Source organism: Pagrus major, chromosome 2 (assembly GCF_040436345.1).
Source record: "Pagrus major chromosome 2, Pma_NU_1.0".
Taxonomy (NCBI): domain Eukaryota; kingdom Metazoa; phylum Chordata; class Actinopteri; order Spariformes; family Sparidae; genus Pagrus; species Pagrus major.
This window is the reverse complement of record NC_133216.1, coordinates 27,117,664-27,138,281: the sequence shown is the minus strand read 5'-3', so window position 1 is coordinate 27,138,281 and position 20,618 is coordinate 27,117,664. Positions and strand designations below refer to the sequence as shown.

Below are 20,618 nucleotides of genomic sequence, written 5' to 3'. Positions count from 1 at the left end.
TAATGATAGCTGTTCATTGTTTCCGCTTTGTCATAGTTTCCAAGGAAAGCTTCCTCTGTCCTTAAAAAAAAAAAAAAAAAAAGCTGTTGTGTCAAATGGAACAAAGGCTAATCCTTATGTCCCCCTCATAGAGCAGCTGTTGGTGCATGATCCTCCTCAACATCACGATAGGACAAACCATACGGGCCAGCCACCTCTGTGCTGAGGTAAAGGAGGGTGGAGCGTAGCCCGCAACACTGCAGTTATTCAAATAGTCCCTTTACAGAGAAGAAAACAAGGAAGTAACACATAATATACAATTCAAAATGGACCTTCTGTTTTGATGACATCAGGTGTATTTATAGAAGAGAAGGATGTATTTTTTAAAAAATGTTCCAAGAAATGGTCTTCACTGCTTTGAGTCATTGTCAAGAGCAGACGAGGCAAGGACGAATACATTTGGTCTCTGTGTGGTCAGCCTTGTGCTTTTAATTTCTTCATTTCCTGTTTCTCAGAATCCGATTGGCACGGCAGACTTTGCATATGTGGTTTTATTTTTTACCTTGTAATACTTTCTCATGCCTGTGTCGGAGCTTACTTTGAATAATGACCTGTGGTTGTGATAAGAGTTTGCATAGCCTCTAGCTTTTCAGTAAAGGTATGGTAAACATGAGTTTTGAGCGCTCTGCCTCCATGTCTCTGAGGAAAGCTGGTGTATATTTACTGTAGTATTGACTTTATTCAGAGATGCTTAGACTAAAAGAAGCAGATTATTTACATGTGCTTAGGCACTGACCCATGTGGCTATGTCTGTGTGTGTGCATATGGTTTTTGGAAGCTACTGAAGGAGTGAGTAACAGTCGGCTGAAGCTACACATCCCACACTGAAAACTGCAGTAAATCACGTAGTGTAGTTGTTAATTGTAGGGGGACTCTGTGACCAGCGCCATATGACCCTGTTGCCCCCTCCAGCCCCAGTGTTTTTACTGGAGCTCAGTGTGTTGACTGGTCTTTGAGGCCAAGCTGGTGTGGCTTTGTGTGTTTATGTGTGTTTTTGTGTGTGTGTGTATGTTTGAGAGAGAGAAATGTTGTAGGGGGGGCTGGTTGTGAGGGTTGATGGGGGCAAGGGCATTACAAGGGTAGTGTTTGTGTCGGGCACGGGACCGTCCTTGCTGGCACGCACGTACACATACAAGCATGCGCACACACTTGCTAAAAACAGTGGCTTATTGTGGACGCCCAGCCCAGTTGGGTCCACGCACTACAGTCACACATTGTATCACCCGCTGCCTCTCTGTCTCTTCCTTTCTCTTATCTTTCTCTCTCTTTATCTATCACAAATAACTACTTTTCTTCCTCCGTTACTTCCCTTTACTCTTTAATCTTGTTTCACTTCAGTTTCTGACACTCTCATGATCTCATGTTCGCACTTCACCTGTACATTCAACTCATGGCTCTCTCAGTTTCGGCAGTTGTTCCCTTCTTTTCATCTTTCAACTAGCCTTTCTTCATGACAGACTCCCTCTCTAGTCATCTTGAATCGTCCCACATCCCCTCTTTACTTCTCATCTCTGAGGGAGGTGTGAGGAGTCTGACAGTTGAGTCATGGAGGGAGGGCGGCTGCTTTATATTTGTGTGTGTGTGTGTGTGTGTGTGTGTGTGTGTGTGTGTGTGTGTGTGTGTGTGTGTGTGTGTGTGTGTGTGTGTGTGTGTGTGTGTGTGTGTGTGTGTGTGTGTGTGTGTGTGTGTGTGTGTGTGTGTGTGTGTGTGTCACTTGTCTTGTGTCTGTGAAGTGAATCAGGCTCTGTGGAACATCACACTTGCACATCTAACTTGCTACCTCCCCACCCCTCACATATACACTGACAGAGATGGAAGCTAATAAGATGAACTCTTAATCTGTCCTTATTATGCAGACCGTCTGCATAACTATTAAAATCCACATTTTATCAGCATGTATATCGGTATGTATATCATAGTATGTATTATATCAATGCTACTCATTGCACCAGTGTCTTGTATTTTAGTGTCCTGTCATTTTCTCATAATGCCAGCTAATTGTTATTATTAAGGTATGTTACCATGGTCACTAATGCAAAGCTATTCAGTCCTCTTTTGTCCCCTATATACCTAAGGTAAAAACACACTATTGTCATTGATGCACTGCTGTCCCCATATGATCTCTTGCAACATAATTATAACATTCCCTTACCACATATATTTTCTCTGCGTCCTGCCAGTTCAGCATCTGCCACTTTCTTGCCTGTTGACACTTGATGGATGGCTCATGTGTGTAAACAAGGCAGATGAGTACACATACAGAATGCACATCAACAAGAGTGTGAGGTACATTCAGGTCAGAGGAGAGTCTGCGCATCAGAGGTCCATTCACTTCTTTATTAAAGGTCAAATATTATATAAGTTATAATGGCTTTTCATCAGGTCAGACTTCACAAGTTCATGTTCAATATGAATGAGTTTCTGGCATGCAACAAGAACTCTCTGTATGTGTGTGTAAGAGGGTTTTTACTAATTCTGTGAAACTTAAAACACTTCTTGATGCAGCAAATAAATACAACAGAATTAATTCTTGCTTTTTTAATAATTATATAACTTATGAGTATATCTTATAGATATTTTGATGCTGATTGCTGTTCAGTATATTGTGCATCACAAAATTGCCTGTATTGTGACACCACCATTATATTGGGCAACATATCATGGTAGTTTTGTGTCCAAAGTTAACCTGTAATTTCATGAAGCACATGAAGCTTGAAGCCCAGCGTGTCAGAAAATATTGTATAAAATGCAGATCAACCAAGGCCGATCAAAGTCCCAGCCATGAATATGATGAAAATATATATACACTGCCGGGCCAAAAGAAAAGTCACACACTCTAATATTTTGTTAGACTGTCTTTAGCTTTCATTACGGCGTGCATTCTCTGTGGCATCGTTTCGATAAGCTTATGCAATGTCACAACATTTATTTCCGCCCAGAGTTGCATTAATCTTTTACCAAGATCTTATATTTATGATGGGAGAGTTGGGCCGCTGCGTAAAGTCTTCTCCAGCACATCCCAAAGACTCTCATTGGGGTTAAGGTCTGCACTCTGGTGGCCAATCCAAATGTGAAAATGATGTCTCATGCTCCCTGAACCACTCTTTCACAATTTGAGCCTGATGAATTGTGGCAATGTCATCTTGGAATATGCCCCTTCCATCGGGGAAGAAAAAATCCATTGATGGAAAAACCTGGTTATTCAGCATATTCAGGTGGTCATCTGACGTAATTTTTTGGGCACATAACGTTGCTGGACCTAGACCTGACCAACTGAAGCCACCCCAGATCATAACACTGCCCCCACAGGCTTGTATGGTAGGCACTAGGCATGATGGGCGAATCACTTCATCCGTCTCTCTTCTTACCCTGATGCGCCCATTACTCTGGAACAGGGTAAATCTGGAGCAGTGGAAAGGTCATGTGGTCTAATGAGTTCAGAGTCCAATCTTTATGATCCCTAGCAAATTGAGCAAATCCGATTGGCCTCGGTGATAAGTGATTTTCTTAAGGCTACACAGCTGTTTAGTCCCAATCCCTTGAGTTCTCTTCTCACTGTGCGTGTGAGATGATGGTTCACCACTATCCTTCCAGGTTTTTGAAGTTTCAGCAATCTTGTTTCTTTCAGAAGGGTCAAATTATCGGCCTGCATCAAGCAAAGAAAACAACCGAGTAACATCTTTTCCATGACCACAGGATATGTCTTCCGACATGGTTGTTTAAGAAATGAGAAGCTACTCACTGTATCAGTCACTGCAGTAATCATCCAATCGAAGGCTCTTACCTATTTACTTAGTTAAATCCAGGTGGAGACTTTTTTTTTGGCCAGGCAGTGTATATATACCATGTCACCATAGACATTTACCAACTGCTAGAGATTTTGCTAAACCTTTTCTATCGAAAATAGTTGCCAGTTTATTTGGTACACCTAGCTTATTTTACTAATACAGTGTAATACAACATGCCCCCAATGAATCCTCCCTCAACACTGGTTATACTTTTCAGTTTCTGTTGCAACTGAGTGTATATACCATGATAGGAGATTTTATACATAGGCGTGGGGAAAAACTCTGTGGAAAGACTGCTTTTTATACCACACACACACATGCACTGATGGATGACACAGTTCGGTGCAGGCAGTGTGTTTTAGGCAGGTTCAGACTAATGCCGCCTTTAAAGTGGAACTTGTGAGATCATGTTTTCGACATGGGAAGTTTAGTACGTAATATGCTTGTTGTTCAAGCGCTTTAACTTGAGAGCATGTTGCTAGGCAACTGATTATAAAAAATGAATGTCGCCTTGTTCTCTTTTCAGAAATGATAAATGTTGGTATTTTCTGCCTTTCAGTGCACTGTTGAAGGCATGTTCTGTTTACACCGCAGCAGTGATGTCAATACAGGTGCTTTCCATCTGCAGTGAAGGGTTTTGCTGTGACATAACCGGACGAGGCTTTAAACCATATGAATTAGATTTGAGCAGCTGGTTTGATGCCAACCTGTGGCCCTATCCTGTCTGCCTGAATCCCCCGATGACCCTAGGAACATCATTGATGATGCATCCCAGCGCATCCTAGAGATTTATCTTGCAGCCTTCTGCGTGTCATCCCCTCTCTTTGTTACTCTTCACCTTTCTTGTCAAACAAAAATGTAATTCGTAATTAATTAAACAAACACACAAAGAAACAAAACACCATTACCTCAGTGGATTCATTAAAGGGTAGCCATGAAATTCTTATTCATCCTAGCTTAGAGTTAAATGACCCTTTTTGACACTTCCACAAATTGTTACTTGCATCAATATGTGCACGATAAGTTTTTTGAGATGTGCAGTAGAAATTTATCACTGAAATGATTTCAATAACAGTAACTTAAGCCATCATCGGGGGAAAAATACTATTGTGGCATCTATCACTATCACAGTTCATTCATGCAAACTGCTCACACTGTTACAACTTACATACATGCACAGACGGTTCCCTACAAGTGCATAATCACAACTGCTGTGCACACACAGGCATACTAACAAACAGTGTGTTTTTAATGCCATTAGTGAGTATTGTTGGAGGGATTATGTGTGGCTGCAGTGGATCTGTTCCCATTGCTCCTCTTCTGCGGATACCTCTCTGTCTGTCTCACTGCATCAACTCAGTGACCTGGTCCTCCTGATGCAAACATAGAGGAAAATTGCCATGACTGCACATTAGAGCCCCTAATGTCATTCAAACTTGATAAAGTCACAATGCGGACTTGCACTGTCACAATCTATCTGGCAGTGACTCCTCATGATGTCACGGCTAGAGGTACTTTGATATGTTGGTGCACAGTTGTCACAAGAGATTGATGATGATCTGATCTCCTTTTCTTACCCATGATGTAACAGTAGGCAATGGATTGGATATGTTAACGTCACAGAGGTTTAATGGTCGTGTAACAAATGTCACTCTGATCACAGGTCATTTGTAACCATCAAAATTTTTTGGACAAAATGCTTCAGTGAAAACATCATAATGTCAAACAGTAATGTCTGAGTGTCTGTGAACCATACAGTCATGATTGTGACGTTGCAGTAATGCTGAATGAAACTGAGTACATCTTCCTCTCTCATCTGTGTTTATTCACCGGTAGTAGCCTTTGTGTTAATCTACAGACATTACCTGTACCTATAGTTACTGAAGCAGCATACACAGAATGTGCTTGGTAAGAGTGTCTGTGTATGTTTCTATATTTTTCTCCAGTTTCTCTCCTTCACACCGTTGCCTTTGTATCTCTGTGAAGTGCAGTCACAAGGCCACACGATAAGTGCAGAATGGTGCTTTGCTCAAACTGAAACATTTTGAACTTTCTGATGCGTCTGTCCACTCACATTTTTGCATTCACTGTATGTGTAATATCTAAAATTCACTTAGCTTTTAGTCTGAACACATCTGCTGATTTTGACCTTATTGAAATAATCCTTTTATAAGGGACAGACTGCTAATGTGTGTGGATTCTAACTCTGTTAGTGCATGAACAAACATTGCTCTGCATACTCTCAATGCACAGATATTTTATCAGCTCCTGTTACAATCATGTTTATTCGACTAGAATACTGTAAGCAACATAAAAAATAACTCTTCAGGAATAAGAATAACAGCACAGCCTATGACTCAGCGTTCATCATTTATGAATGACTGGTTGGGACTTTTGGCCTGGTTATTGTTTGTCACTCATTTCCTGTCGAGTGTCATTGCTTCCTGTCTGAGAGGCAGACATGTGCCACTGTGTCACTGGAGGTGGTTAGCACGACGGAGCACTGTTAGCTGTCCGGATGTGGTTGGTTCACACACACAAACCTTACAAACACAAAAGTACACACACACTCCCACTCATTCACTTCATTCATGTTTCTTCTCAGATGCTGTGTGTGTACGGAGACAAGTTGTTCCCTAGTGGCTGTGAGAATATCTTTACAGGGGATCTGGTTTCATGATGCTTCCTCATTCTTACTTCCTGTAGGAAATAGCACTAAGATGAATATTTGATCAGTAAAACAGATGAAACTTGGCATTGTGGGAGAACAAAGGCAATGAAGCAAGAAATAGTTGTAGGATGAAAAAAAAGAAAAAAATTGAAGCAGCACTGGAAATACTTGAGTATATATCATGAGTGCAACATGAGGGGTTCAACTTGAATGTCAACACACTGCAGTCACTTTGTACAAATATTCATACATGCACACAAACATGTCTAGTCACTGACCAACCACAGTGTGTCACAGTTAAAGTGACCGTTACACTTGAATGTGTGTTTACTGTCTACAGCCACCACCTACGTCCACTCCTAAATACAGTAAGGGTTAGGATTGCTCGACTGGTGACTCACATACACACACACACACACGCTCCAGCCACAGTACACAGACACACCCCCCAGCAAACCGCTTATCCACTCACTCCCCAGACAAACACATACTGTTGAGCTTAACAGCTTCTCTGTTAACCTACACACACTCTCATAGAGGCCAACACGCTCTAATATTGAGCCAGATTCGAACACAGTAAGCATATTGTGCACAAAGCTACACCCGCTGTTCATTCATCTTCCAAAACTCTGACAGGTTACCTGAGGTAGTGTGTGAGCTGTGTTTTCAGTAATGACTGCCAAAGAGAAAAGGTACTCCTCGAATGAATGGACCATTTTCTGTTACTTGGATGGATTTCAGTGTCTGTGAACTAAACATTTTTTGAAGCAAGAACAGGCTGTGTGGGTACAGCAGCATCCAGCTCTGTTGTGTTATGGCTTGTTTAACAATGTGCATCATTCTGTACCACTGTGGTTAGTTGCTTAAAGGGAAACAAGATATGTTGGGGTGGCAGTAGCATGCTGCCAAACTTAATGTATTGATTGTTGATTTTGATGTCATACAATGCAATTAGGGCTACAACTATTGACTGGTTTTATTATTGATTGTTCTGTAGATGTTTTTTTTTCTTCAATGAATTGATTTAGTTTAAAAAATGTTCACAAACGATGTAAAATAGCTATCAAAGCTTGACTGTAGGACAACTAATAATTGTTTTCATTTTTGATTATTCTGCTGGATATTACATTATATTATATTATAAGAAAATTAATTGCCTATTTTGATAATTAATTCATTAATTGTTGTAGCTCTGCTGCCCACATCCTTGAATTGCCATTTTGTTCCAGTCGACAGTCCAAAATCCAAACTATTAAATTTACAGTTACGTAAAACCGAAAACAAAACAAATCCTCAATTTAAATGTTACCAGAAAATCGTTGTTTGTCAAGTGACTTCTGACCATCAGCTAATACACTAATGAATATCTATAACTATTATATATAAGAACTTCCTGTTTGCTTCTGCAAGACATTTTGAAGGTGTCTACTAAACAACATCTTCACACAGAAAGATGAGCCGGATGGAGCCACGGTAGTGCATACGCACCATCCCACCTACACCCACACACATACACGCTCACTCTGCCTGCCCAGAGGCGGAAACGCTGACTCAAGCAGTCTCAGTATTGCCTGTGTGTGTATGCCTCCATGCTACAGGAGTACAGCGATTGTAGTGGCGAGGTGAGGAGGTCTTAGATCCTTTTTGTGAACTTTATTTTTAGCACAGTGCGGTAGAAAATGTGTCACAAGACCCTTGATCACCAGACATGACCTTTTACACACACACTAACCATTTATGTTAGCCCTTCTCTCATCAGTCACACCCACAGACGCGTGGACACACACTCCATTGTAGAGAGCCCCACAGGCCTCTTACTGTCAGACAGAGAGAGTTTTAGAAAGAGAGTGCTGAGTAACACTAGTGTTTAAATAACCATAAATGCATCTGGGCATGAAAGCCGTCACACAGACAACATGTCACTGTCACTGGTTCAGAGGAACTTCTTCCATTACAAGCAGTGATTTGCTGTTATGTGAGGTATGGCTTTGTGGCTGGATTGGTTTCAGTGAACTACTTTTGGGGTCTGTGTCCAAAAATATCACAATCTATTTAATTGCGATCTAATCCATCATTTAAATTGTGACAGCTGAAGTAGATGGGGACTTGTTTTAAAATGTAAAAAACAAACCGTCAGTGTGATCAAGATCTGCTAAGATAAAAGCATTAGCCTGCATCCCATCTGAAATAGGAGCACAAGCCTGACCGCTCGGTGAGGGTGGACATATTGTCTTTTCAAATCAATTTGGGATCTCTGAGCTTCCAAACACTTTGATTACGCCAGACGAGAATTTTTTTGTGAACTATGAAACTTCTCCCGACCTTCCATCGACATGGGGGTGAGTAGATAATGACAGTTCATATTTTTGGAGAACTTTTATTAAAAGGTGAACTTTTAACTGGTTATGAAACAGTCTCAATTCAATAGTGACCCTTCTCTATGATCTACATAAGCATAACAGACCATCAGCAGGGAGATTGGCTATTTATGTATAAACTAAAATAGTCACCGAGTCAGATTCCAACAGTCTCTGCCTGGGGGGAGAAGTTGCTCTTTATTGTGGTGGTACAGTGCCGCCAGAATCAACAAAAAGTTTGTGTTGAAAGTTCCTTGTAGTGGCTGTAAATACAGTGATCTCTACGATTCACCTAAAAAGTATATTATTAATACTTTCAAGGTCGATCACCATCTTAAACCGTCAGATTGCTACCCTACAGTGAACTGTATGTTTGAGGTGATGTTGTTCTGTGTTCTCATCTTTTTTGGAAGTCAATGACATTATTACTAATGCAAACCTGTCTGTCTCTCAGGTATGCTTCCGTCTGATCTACCAACTCTCCTTTGATTTTCTGACACACCCCTTTCCAGATATTTGATCACACAGATGTGAGCTGAATGTGAAAGGCGGCTATGGAGCCATGTTGAATCTCCTGCATAAAGACAATTTACACTTAAAATTGCAATTCATTATTTTAATGACAGTTTTTACAGCTCTTACATCAATCTCCCTTGGTTTGCACACAAAACATTTGCAAGCAGAATCATATTTCTGCATCTTCAAACACAAATAGCCATCAAAGTGTGCCTGGGAGCTGTGGACTAAAGGCTCTATAGTAGTGAAAGATCGTTTACTTCTGCTAATGTCAGCTACCTGGATGGATCCCTGCAGGCTCTTCTGTTTGTTGTCACTTGAAACTCTCTCTTTCTCCCTGATCCTGCCAACGCACTTGTTCTCCTCTGATCCAGCCGCTGAAACCTGACCTGGCAGCAGACCTCTGGCTGTCTGCCACCACATCCTCAATAACCCTGCTCACCTGTGTCTATACAGCGTGTGAGATAGAGAGAGAGAGAAGCCGAGTGTGTCGGCATCACAGCAGGATGAGACAGTAGTCAAGCTGTCTGGTGTGAAAACGTCATTCTAGAAGCCCATAATTAATGAGACAGGTGTTTAGATGTATAGACGTGCATGCGCATGTACTTGTTCATCCATCCCTGCACACCCAGTGTTGTCAGTGCGTCAGACAGACATGCTGGGTGTCATGTTACTTTTCATGTGTGTAACTGTGCACCTTTGTGACGTTACAGGCTCACCACTGTCTGCCTCTAAATGTTCATTTGAATGGTTTCTTGTGTTGTTGCATATTTTCTTGTTGGAAGTGTGTCTCTGTCAGTGAGTAAAACATTGTCTTCTGTATGTAGGAGTTATTTCCTACACAATCATCCCTGTGTAGTATAATTTGTGTTGTTGTCTGTTGTGTTGAACGGATCTTGTCTGAGTCACCCCTTATCACATGCAGCAACTGTAAAGTCCCTTCAAGAGATTCCAGACAGCTATCTACAGTTTGAACAACACACAGAAACACACACAAGATTGTTTCCTTTTGCATGGCTGATAATGTTAAGTGGCTGAGATTGTGGCTCCAAATGCACAGCAGATATTGCACCATCCTCGGACACGTGTCATAACTACGGCTCATCTGCTGCTAGCTTGAGCACTTAACTTCAAGGGGGAAAGACCATTAGAGGCAATCAGGGCTGTCATTTTTAATGGGCAGATCGAGACAAAATGGAGATGGACCTGTGGCCTAGTGGAAGAGTTAATGTACTAGGCCACTTGAGGACTAGGTAATGAGAAAAAGGCAGGTGGAAGTGGTGGGATGGTACAGCTGTGGTTGAGGCACGAGCCCAAATGGAAACCAGGCTGTGGGCTGAATTTACACCAGCAGCTGGGAAGCCACGTACTGCAGCTCAAGGGAACTCACCGCAGTTAACTTTTATTGTTTATGTGCATTTGTTTGTTTTCCTTGAAATGCATTTTCATTATGTACATTGCATGCACTGAATTTTGAGATGCGAGTCTTCCGCATGTCTCATTGGCAGACAGAAATAGCCTTTCTCAGTCAGTGCTTTTGAGCCTGTGGAGAGGACCTGTGGCAGGCTAGCCCCCTCATGCCTTTCTTGATAATTATCTTCACAGCAGACTGTTCTGTTTTTGTGTAAGCATATGTGTGTGTTTTGTGACATTGTGCATGGTGCATATTAATTAGCGTGCACCTTTATGCATGCATCATCCATCTATAAGTGTGAGTGTTTTCTTTGTGTGTGTGAGTGTGTGTGTGTGCTCTCTCTGCCGGAGGGGACAGATTGTCAGAAGAGGGGAGGGCAGGCTGACCTTTTGTTCTGTTTGCTTAGTGGGCATTCCTCTGAGCACTGGCCCTCACCCAAGTTAAAGCCACCAGCCACACACTGGACTCAGCACAGTGCTGCCCCCACAGGGATACAGTGACACTGAATCATTTGCGCCTGTCAATTTGTTGTTAATGAAAAGGATAGGAGAAAAAGAGCCTGCATGTTAAACAGCACAATGGTGGTTTTAATGCATCATTGAATGGTTGAAGTGTGCTTTTCAATATATAACTGGATTGTTTGACGAGCCTCAGAAGCTAAAGCTTCACAAGATAAACCGTGTGTTTTTGAGCTTTGTCAATTTTGACAAGTAATTGACGAGGTTTACATTTGGGCACAATTTTACTCATGCAGATCCAAAAATATCTGCTTTTGAAGCTATTTTACTCAAACTATGTGTCTTTCTCACAATGAATTGATGTTTTCTGTGCTTGAAATCTCAGGTCTCTGACTTAAAGTTGTTCACATTTGCAGTTATCTGGATGGTTTTAACCAGGCCTAAACAGCTGAGTTAGCTTTGAGGAATGGCCTGATGGGGCTCTGGAATACCACCCCTAAGCTGTAAGGTTGTGTAACATGTTCACATGATGTGTGTTTGTTTGTTAGTTCTGAAGTTGTTATTTTATCAATGTTTAACCCCGGCTAAGATTTTTCTCCTGTGTAATTTTTTAAGGCTGATTTGTACATGTCCCACAACTCCACCCTGCAATAATGAGAGTGACCTACTGAGAACAAATATACATTTATAAAAATGTGAAAAGCGCCTTTCATTAAATGTCCCCTTTGTCATTCGATATACTCAATATCAGTCTAAACTGTGTGTACGATTGTCTCCTCTGTTCCTCCAGGTCCTTATGGTTGAGGTGGTGTGTGGTGCCCCTTGCCATGCCTCCTGCCATGACAGACCTCCTGGACATATGGGCGGCCCACTCGCCCCTGGCCGGCCACGCTCTGGACCAGATCACTGTGGATTTTCTGCTGCCCACTGGTATCTACATCCAGATGGATGTTCCACGAGAGGCCACCATTCAGCACATCAAACTGGTGAGTGAGATTCATATCCACATCAGTTGTACTTAAGGTCGTATGTTCCTGCTGAGGTGACGTTTTTTCAGCTTTGTTTTTACAGCATGACGTAAATAATGGTTTCTAATGAAATCAACTTAACACACTACAAGGCATATTAAATTCAATTATTAAATTATTTGCTTCCCTTGCTTGTCCCAACTTTATGTCCTGAGATGCTTCTTGGTCTGTTTTCCTAAAGAGGACACACACACACGCACACACACACGCACACACGCACACACACACACACACCCCACACACACACACACACACACACACACATACACACACAGTCACAGCTGGTCTGTTAGACATTATCTAATGCCTGTTTTGACAGAGGTGGCTGCAGCTTGTTTATGAATACCTCTTTGCTTTCAGCACGCAAATAACTCGTGACATCATGCATGACTGCAGCTAATTTTGTGAAGTAAAGGTCAGAAGTCACTGGCTGGATGAGTCTTTTAGGAGTTGTTAAGGAAATTACCCTGTTTACAAAGTGGCACAAAGAATGTGTTAGTGAGAAGGTGTTTGTATCATCTGGACATCGGTTCAGCAAATATTAGATGAATGTGTTTTCTCTTAGCTTCAGTTGGATCAGATCAAAACACGAGTTATTGCAGAAGTGGAATTATGCTCCAGAGTGTGTCATCATTAAATTGAATTCAAATTTAAAGAGGACTTAAAGTTTGACAAAGTTTCTACTGGGTAATATATCCAAATTAAATCGTTATCATGATGTGACACTATGTATGATCTTAGATTTTGGATGTCATTTTCTGGTTTTAAAGGCTGCATGACAGTAAAGTGATGAAATTATTTGAACTTACAAGACTGTTCTAATAAGCATTATATCCATGCTACTGAGACTTGAAACTGTCAAAGTAGCAATAGTCATCCATACAAACATTTTTCTAAGTTAATATTTATTACAGGACTGTTGTGTTGGCTTACATTACAGTGTACAGCATTTGTATTTTTCTAGTTAGTGTTTAACCTTCTCACAGCTGATATAAAAGCATACTTTTATATTTTGATCAACACAGAAAACATGCCCTGCATCGACACACTTTCTCAAACATGTTTCCCTCAGACAGACACCATTAAATAAAGTCTGGAGGGAGGTTGTTCTGAATAGCAAATAAACAAGTCTGGCTATATGTACATTGCCTGTCATTTCGTAGAAATCCCTTATGGCTTCATAACATGTCCCGATATACAGATCTGATTTCACTTTGTCCGACATTCATAGATACTTGCTCTGGGCAGTCGTGTTTGATTTTCATGGAACTATACAGTGAGTGCGGTTTCTGTCCAATGGTCAGGCCTTAAGGTTTATTGGATAAGATGTATATGCGGGTGTGTTGGCCTGCACACGTGAGAGATTCTCATTCCCATGGAATGCATGTACAGAAGCAGTGGAAAGTGCTGGCAAATTATACGTCACTTAGGCAAGAAGGACAGAGGGAAGACAGAGAGAGGTCAACTCCTCCAGGACTTTTCTAATAAATGAAAGAGCAGGACAAATGTGAGAAGGGGTATTCATTGAGCCAAAGGGGAGAATATTCCTTTGACTTTTTCAGGTCTTCCCGATAGCTTTGTACAGTACCAGACTCTTTATTGGTTATTAAGAAGGCAATAAGATCAGGCTTAAGAATGACTGTTTCATTCATGCTCATAAACATCAGATCAGATTTCTCAGGCAGCCCATCAGTTGTTCTAAAATGTTTTGTGGAATAGACTGTTATCGTTGGAAAATCTTCATTTTCCATTTGTGATTTGTTGAGACTGCAGGCTTGTATAAAATGCTTGTAAATACAGCATTGTGATACTTTTCTAAAGCTGGTTTGTTTGGCAATTCATTTCTTAAAAAAAATAGAATAATTAAATCCTCTTTGCATTTTGCACGTGGTTTATGGAGAGATGTGATCAACATAACATAAAATCACGAGTGTTCCTTAAGGAGAAGATTTTTGTTGTGATGTTGTTGTGATGTTGTAACGTGTCCTCTTCCAGTCTGCCACAGCATAACTTTATAACCTCAGACAAACACACACAACTTGACACCTGGCCCTGTGATTATGCTGCAGGGGCACAGGTACATGAATCATGGCTGGATTAGCTAGTGGACTGATTATTCACATCCTGATCGGCTCACCCAGAAACTGTGTCATGTTGCCATGAGTCATGCTTGTTCCTGATCATGAAACATACACTTATGTCAATATATTACATCATTATTATTACTTCATATGTTAGAATAAAGTAGTATAAAGCCTTCTGTGGCTCCAGGAATCAGCATGTATTCTGATAATAATCCCCCAGTGATGTCACTCAGTGGTTAAGTTGCATTATGGGTAATGAAAAGGAAGAAGAATGCATGGAATAAAAAATAAATAAATAAATTGTATATCTCTGGTTCTGCTGTATCGATATCGATCAATTTATTTTAACTGCTCATAATGAGTCCAACAGTGTCATTGGAGTGCAATGCTGAATCAAAAGCACTGTGATGGTCCTGTATGTGTTAAGAAGATGCCTTTTTTTTATTGAACCCTTCCAGAAATCTCATATATGCATGGCTGTTGTTTATTCTGGTTGTAAATATTACTAAGCAGGATTTATTTAATTCTAATGGAGTCTAATGGAGACAATAAAATCACTTCCTGTGGTTCTGTAGTGCAAAAGCACTTCTGTGAAACTCTGATTCTTCTTCTCCCCCCAGCTCTTATGGAAGCAGGCTCAGTCTTTCCCACTGTTTCCCGCCCTGGGCGAGATGGAGAGCCACATGTTCGAGTGTGTCAACCAGGCAGCGGTGCACGAAGAACTGGAGGATGAGACTCGCAGGCTGTGCGACATTCGCCCTTTCCTGCCGGTCCTCAAGCTGGTGACGCGCAACTGCGGTCGAGCGGAGCGCCTGCTGGACTCCAAAATCGGCGTGCTCATTGGCAAGGGTAAGACAGCATCACTTCTGAGACTTCCCCTCAAGTTAAAGTTATCATGCAAGCTCTTACACACATTACTACCCCCCAGATTGATCCGTTTACTGTCCCTGTTTGAAATTCCCAATAAAGAAAAGCACTTAGAGTTGGTAAGTGGGACAGTAAATCTTTCCCCCTGCACAACAAGCCTTAAGCACCTCCTCCACTACACTCAGTAGCTCTCCTACTCAGCAACTTTCACCCCAGCCGTCAGAGCCGAGGCCCATCTGCAGCTGGCCTCTATCAGTGACCCTGCTGTCTGTTAGAGAAGCGTGAGGATTGACTGGACGTGTTCCCGACATGTCTTCCATCACCTGTCACTTTGTGTTATCTCTGGTGAAGATTAGGCCTTTTAGAGGAGCAGATGGGATTGATCAGTACTGTAGAAAAGCATAGTCCTCTGAGGCGATTAAACATCTGTTGACAGAATATTTATTAATGCATAAGAGGGAAAAAAAACGTTTTTACTTGACCAAAAAGATCCAAAGATAGACTCATATATCTATATCATACTGTATATCCTAGCAGTACAGTGCCTAGTATAGCTGCAACAATGAATCGATTAGTTAACAGATAGAAAATGAATCTTCAGCTACTTCTATAACTGAAACATCGTTTATTTTTCAGACAAAAATCACAAAAGTTGTTTCTTTTCTTTATCATATATGACTATCTCTTTAGATTTTGACTACACAGCACTATATGCCCACTACATTAAATTTTATTTGATGTAGTCACCCAAATAGATATAAACACTCAATAACAATGAACCAGCTATAAGTGAAGTTGCACACAAACACACACATTCGACCCTCTTCTGACAGTGATATCGAGGATTATGGATGTCCTCAGAACACAGCAGACCTCTTCAGAGGCAAAGAGGGAGAGAAGGGGCTCTGAGTCTAATTGAAGGAGACTCAGACGATATTGATATTCTCCCCTCCTGGCTCCACTTTGGTCTGACATGATCTTTTTAAAGGCTTTTGTCAGAGTAAAGTGGTGTTTTCAAAAGGAACCCCACAGGCTCGTCTGGATAGTCCCCACACACTCGCACACCCCTCGAACCTCATGCAACGCACAGTAACAAACTATTACACACTCACATGGCCAACCATGTTTTTTCCCTGCAGAAACGATCACACAAACCTGCTTGCACACCCACACAATGCAGCTAATGTGGTCCAGAGCCCTCCTTTGAATGCTGAGGGTCATATGAATGTTAAACGGCTTTAAATGTCAACATGTTGTTTTCATTACCAAGAGAGTATTGTGTAGCAGCCCTTTGATAAAAACACAAAGACAAAAGCTCAACAGGGAGCACAGAGATAAAGAATGATCAGCCAGCTAGCAGTATATACCTCTGGCATTTGGTACTTGTGTGAATATTCGAAGGCTCTGCTTGAATCCCATGAGACACTGCTGTTTGTAATCCTTCTTACACATTCATTAGTACTAGGTGCACATGCATGGCATCAAGTGTTGCACAGGTGTTTATGCATTTTTAATGAAAGTTAAAGCATGTTAGTTTTATATATACAGCTACCCACTCAACAGCTCTTTGAACTTCATGAGCTTCATGCTGAGTTTACATTGAAAAACACTGATTTACAGGGTTCCCATGGGTCCTTGAAATACTTGAAAGTTTGTGAATATGAGGGGGAAAATCAAGGCCTTGAAAGAAAAATAGACATGGATCATTGAAAGCCAACACACTGTCCTCTCCTCCTCTTCACTTACAATCAGAAACATTTTCTAACAATGTTTAAGTGCAAGTTTTTTGTTCTGATTCTGCTTTTAAGCAAACCTGTAACAATGTCCTTTCCTTCCCACCGTTAGGTCTCCATGAACTTGATGGCATAAATGATCAGGAGGTGAAGGACTTTCGCAGTAAGATGTTTCGTATGAGTGAAGAAAGGATGCAAAGAGTCCAGATGATGACATACACAGAGTGGCTGCAGGCCTGCTTCTCCCCACAGCTGGAGCCCACAGCAGGAACAGCCATCGCAGATGGCCTCAATGACCGGCCAGCCGACCTCAAAGTCATCATCCACTTCGACCAGTCTCAGGTAAGCGTTCTTAGTCCAGTGTGACAAATGCTGGAAAGTAAGGGACGGGGGACATATGAGTATTTTTCTCGTTTCAGTCCAGGGTTTTATTATAGATTGCAGTAATGTGGAGAGATCCATTCTGAATTGGAAACCTTCTAAATAATGGTAGAGAACATAAATAAAAATAAAATAACTAATGTATTTCACAACATTTGTTCTTAGACCTTCTCTTAGGGCTCAGGGTTATAATTATTTGAGGTTTAACCAATTGCCTTCCCATAAATTGTTCAAACACAATAAATTAATGATTGTTTTATGACTGCTTTGTAAAATGAATAAATATTACTGTAATAGATACTTCAGGTCATTAAACATAATAGGTGTAATATTACGGTAAGTGGCACTTGGATAGATTACATTATGATGAGAGATACTTGTACTTCTTGGTAGAGAGCTAGCAATTATGAAGAATAATGGCTAATTTATGTACTTATCTCTATTCACGTTATCATTTTTCTAATTGAACAAGAGGAAACAAAAAACTCCTTTGATGGACCCATTAGCCAAACCCATATTGTGCTGCCTGCACAACAACTCTGCATGCACAATGAGCTCAGAATAACAGTGTGACTTACTGCACCACTACAGCACACAAAACCAACTTGTTTGAGTAGCAAAAGTAGCCATGTGACTCTACCAGCGCAGGCACATGCACTGTAGCTCAGCCTCTTTTACTGCTCACAGTTGGCAGCTCCTCAGTAGTCACGTGACTGAGCCCAACTAGTGAGTCATGTGACAACTACTAAGTGGGTCAAAACCATCAGCGAAATTATGCCATCCTCCCGGACACACACGCACATTAGCAGGGCAGCTCAGGGGACCCAAACCCTGATTAAAATGAAACTCCCTCTCCCTCTCCTTCTCTGAACTCCCTGACTGTCTCCTTCCATCTGTCTTAGTCTCTCCCTCTGTCTTTTTCTCTTTGCCTCCGTTATAGAAATAATGTTAGTTAATAATAAAACAGATGGTCGGGTCCCTCCAGACCTGTGTATATCAGCTTTGATAAACATCACAGACACACACACATGCACATACACAAAGGCAGGCCATCTGTGCCACTGCGCTCAGGTGGACATTGGCAGGAAGTCTTATTATGGAGGTCAGACACAATGAGCCACATTATAGACAGGAAGTAGGGTGATGTAGTTTAATGTTCTAAAGTGAATATGACCAAGGTTCAGTGTGAGCCCTGCTTTTAGTGATGTCATTAGGATCATAGGGTTTTCCCCACTGCATTAGCTAACCTCTAAATACTGTACAAACAGTTGAGAGAAATGGGCTAAAATGCTAAAATCCCTTCAGGAAACGTCTCTGCTGCTGGTTTTGTAGTTCCACAATGCAGTCAAGACTATTATTTTGTTATTAATTATTAATGGATGGCATTTTTAATCAACCTCCTGGAAATTATAATTTCATCTCAGGTATCAGGTCATCGCCATGCTATAAATAGAACGAAGCGGTGAGCCCCAGTGCAGCACATTAGATGGCAATGTGTGGACGACCCGCTTGCATAATCACGCAGTTTAGTGCACAGTCTGCTGCAGCATTAGTTCATTCAGCCACAAATACACACATGTCCAAGTGATCACTTGTATATGAACTCAGTGAAGCTGTGTGTGTGCGCCTGTGTGAGAATTGAGATGCTTTTTGAGCTGTATGAGGTGTGAGCATCCAGTCTATCTGGTATTTTATGTTAAAGCCTGTCTGTTACGTCTATCAGTCTCGTATTCTCGCTGTCCTTTTCTCTACTTATGTCATTTAGACTTCATATAGACAGGGCACCATCACTCTGGTGTCGTCTCCCTACAACAGACACATGTTTGAATGAAAGTTGTGTTGAGAAACAATTTTCTACTTTATTTTTGAACACACAAATATATATTTTTTTTTTTACGTGTTTTTAGTAAAAAATAGTTTTCATGAAAAGTTATCCGTTTGAGAACTAGTAAACACTCAAATCCATCTCTCTGTCTCTGTTTTCCTGTCTTTGCAGGACTCAGCCAGTGTGAAGGTGCCATCATCCTGCACCCCCATGGAGCTGATGGAGCTGGCTGTGAGGAAGTGGCTGACCACCCACGGGCCGGAGGAGGAGACGTGGAGGGGTCAGTATGTACTGAGGGTCAGCCACTGTCTGGAGTTCCTCTGTGGAGACCAACCTCTGATTCAGTACAAGGTCAGTGGACACACTGTAACTCGGTCAGGTGGCTATCAGTGATTGATGGACCTTTCTAAATATGTACAGCATGGTTAGTGATTGTTCTAGTGTGACGCTGGTGTGACAGTAATCCCAAAGCCTGTTTTATGACTGCTTTGTAAGAGTCCAAGCAGCTGATGGCTCAACAATAATCTTCCTGGTTGCGGTGCAAATGGTGGATTGTATGTTTACAGTATGCATGTTTATGTGTAAATTGTTTTCAACTGTTTCATAAAAGATTCAGGCAGCTAACATTATGGCCAAATGTGCACACAAAACACATCCTTCAGTCAGCTCATGCTCATGCTGGCACTAACTTTGTTCAACTCACTGTAACTGGAGCTACGGAACTGAGGAAAGCTTGTACAGTAGTCTCATCATTCTCTTTGCTCTTCAGACATTAAATATCTGCTGGATGTTTATTTTTTTATTTTCTAGACCTAGTTTTTTATTTTTAAAAACCATGCACAATAATGAAAATTTTAAATGTATTAGTCATGTGGCCAGTTGCAGATGGGAGTGGGATTTAGAAGAGGACAATAGACAAAGAATTCACCAAGCATTAAAAGTAACAGGGTTGCTTTTTTCTGCAGGAAGCACAGTATTATGGAAGGTTCATAGCAGGTGAAACATACATTAGCATGCTGGCACGTGACTGTTATAAGCAGAGAGATGTGAACATCAGTAACATTAGTTTGAAAAAAGAAGAGTTACTGTCACTAATCTGGTTGTTTGTGATCGAGGAGAGAATGAATGACCTCGATGGAATAACATATTTCACAGTGTGTTCTTTCTTTAAGATGCTCTCACTGTTTGCTTTTTATATTACAAGGTTACTGTTGTATTTCAGTGAAAGTAAAATGTTTTAAATCAGGAGGCCTTTTTTATCAGACATTTATCATGAAATTAAATATTTTTCTAAAGTAGCTAAATGTGTAGGTATCTCAAGTTCAGTAAGCTTAGTGTTGTTTTTTAACATGAGATTGAAGTCATTTATAACACCAAAGTATTTGAAATTGGATGGTTTCCTGTCTGTGTGCGCCCTTGTATGTTAATTTGATCAAGTGTGCTGACAAGCTGTGCAT

The 20,618-nt window shown here is 41.1% G+C and overlaps 1 protein-coding gene across 1 annotated transcript in view; it reads left to right on the top strand.

Moving 5' to 3' along the window:
* pik3cb (phosphatidylinositol-4,5-bisphosphate 3-kinase, catalytic subunit beta) overlaps positions 1 to 20,618 on the top strand; it is a 42,284-nt gene that overhangs the window by 5,995 nt on the left and 15,671 nt on the right. The window contains exons 2-5 of the mRNA XM_073482322.1: positions 12,034 to 12,229; positions 14,976 to 15,204; positions 17,068 to 17,297; positions 19,333 to 19,512. Coding sequence (XP_073338423.1) covers positions 12,071 to 12,229; positions 14,976 to 15,204; positions 17,068 to 17,297; positions 19,333 to 19,512 — 798 coding nt within the window. The 5' untranslated portion in view covers positions 12,034 to 12,070. The remainder of the gene's footprint in view (positions 1 to 12,033; positions 12,230 to 14,975; positions 15,205 to 17,067; positions 17,298 to 19,332; positions 19,513 to 20,618) is intronic.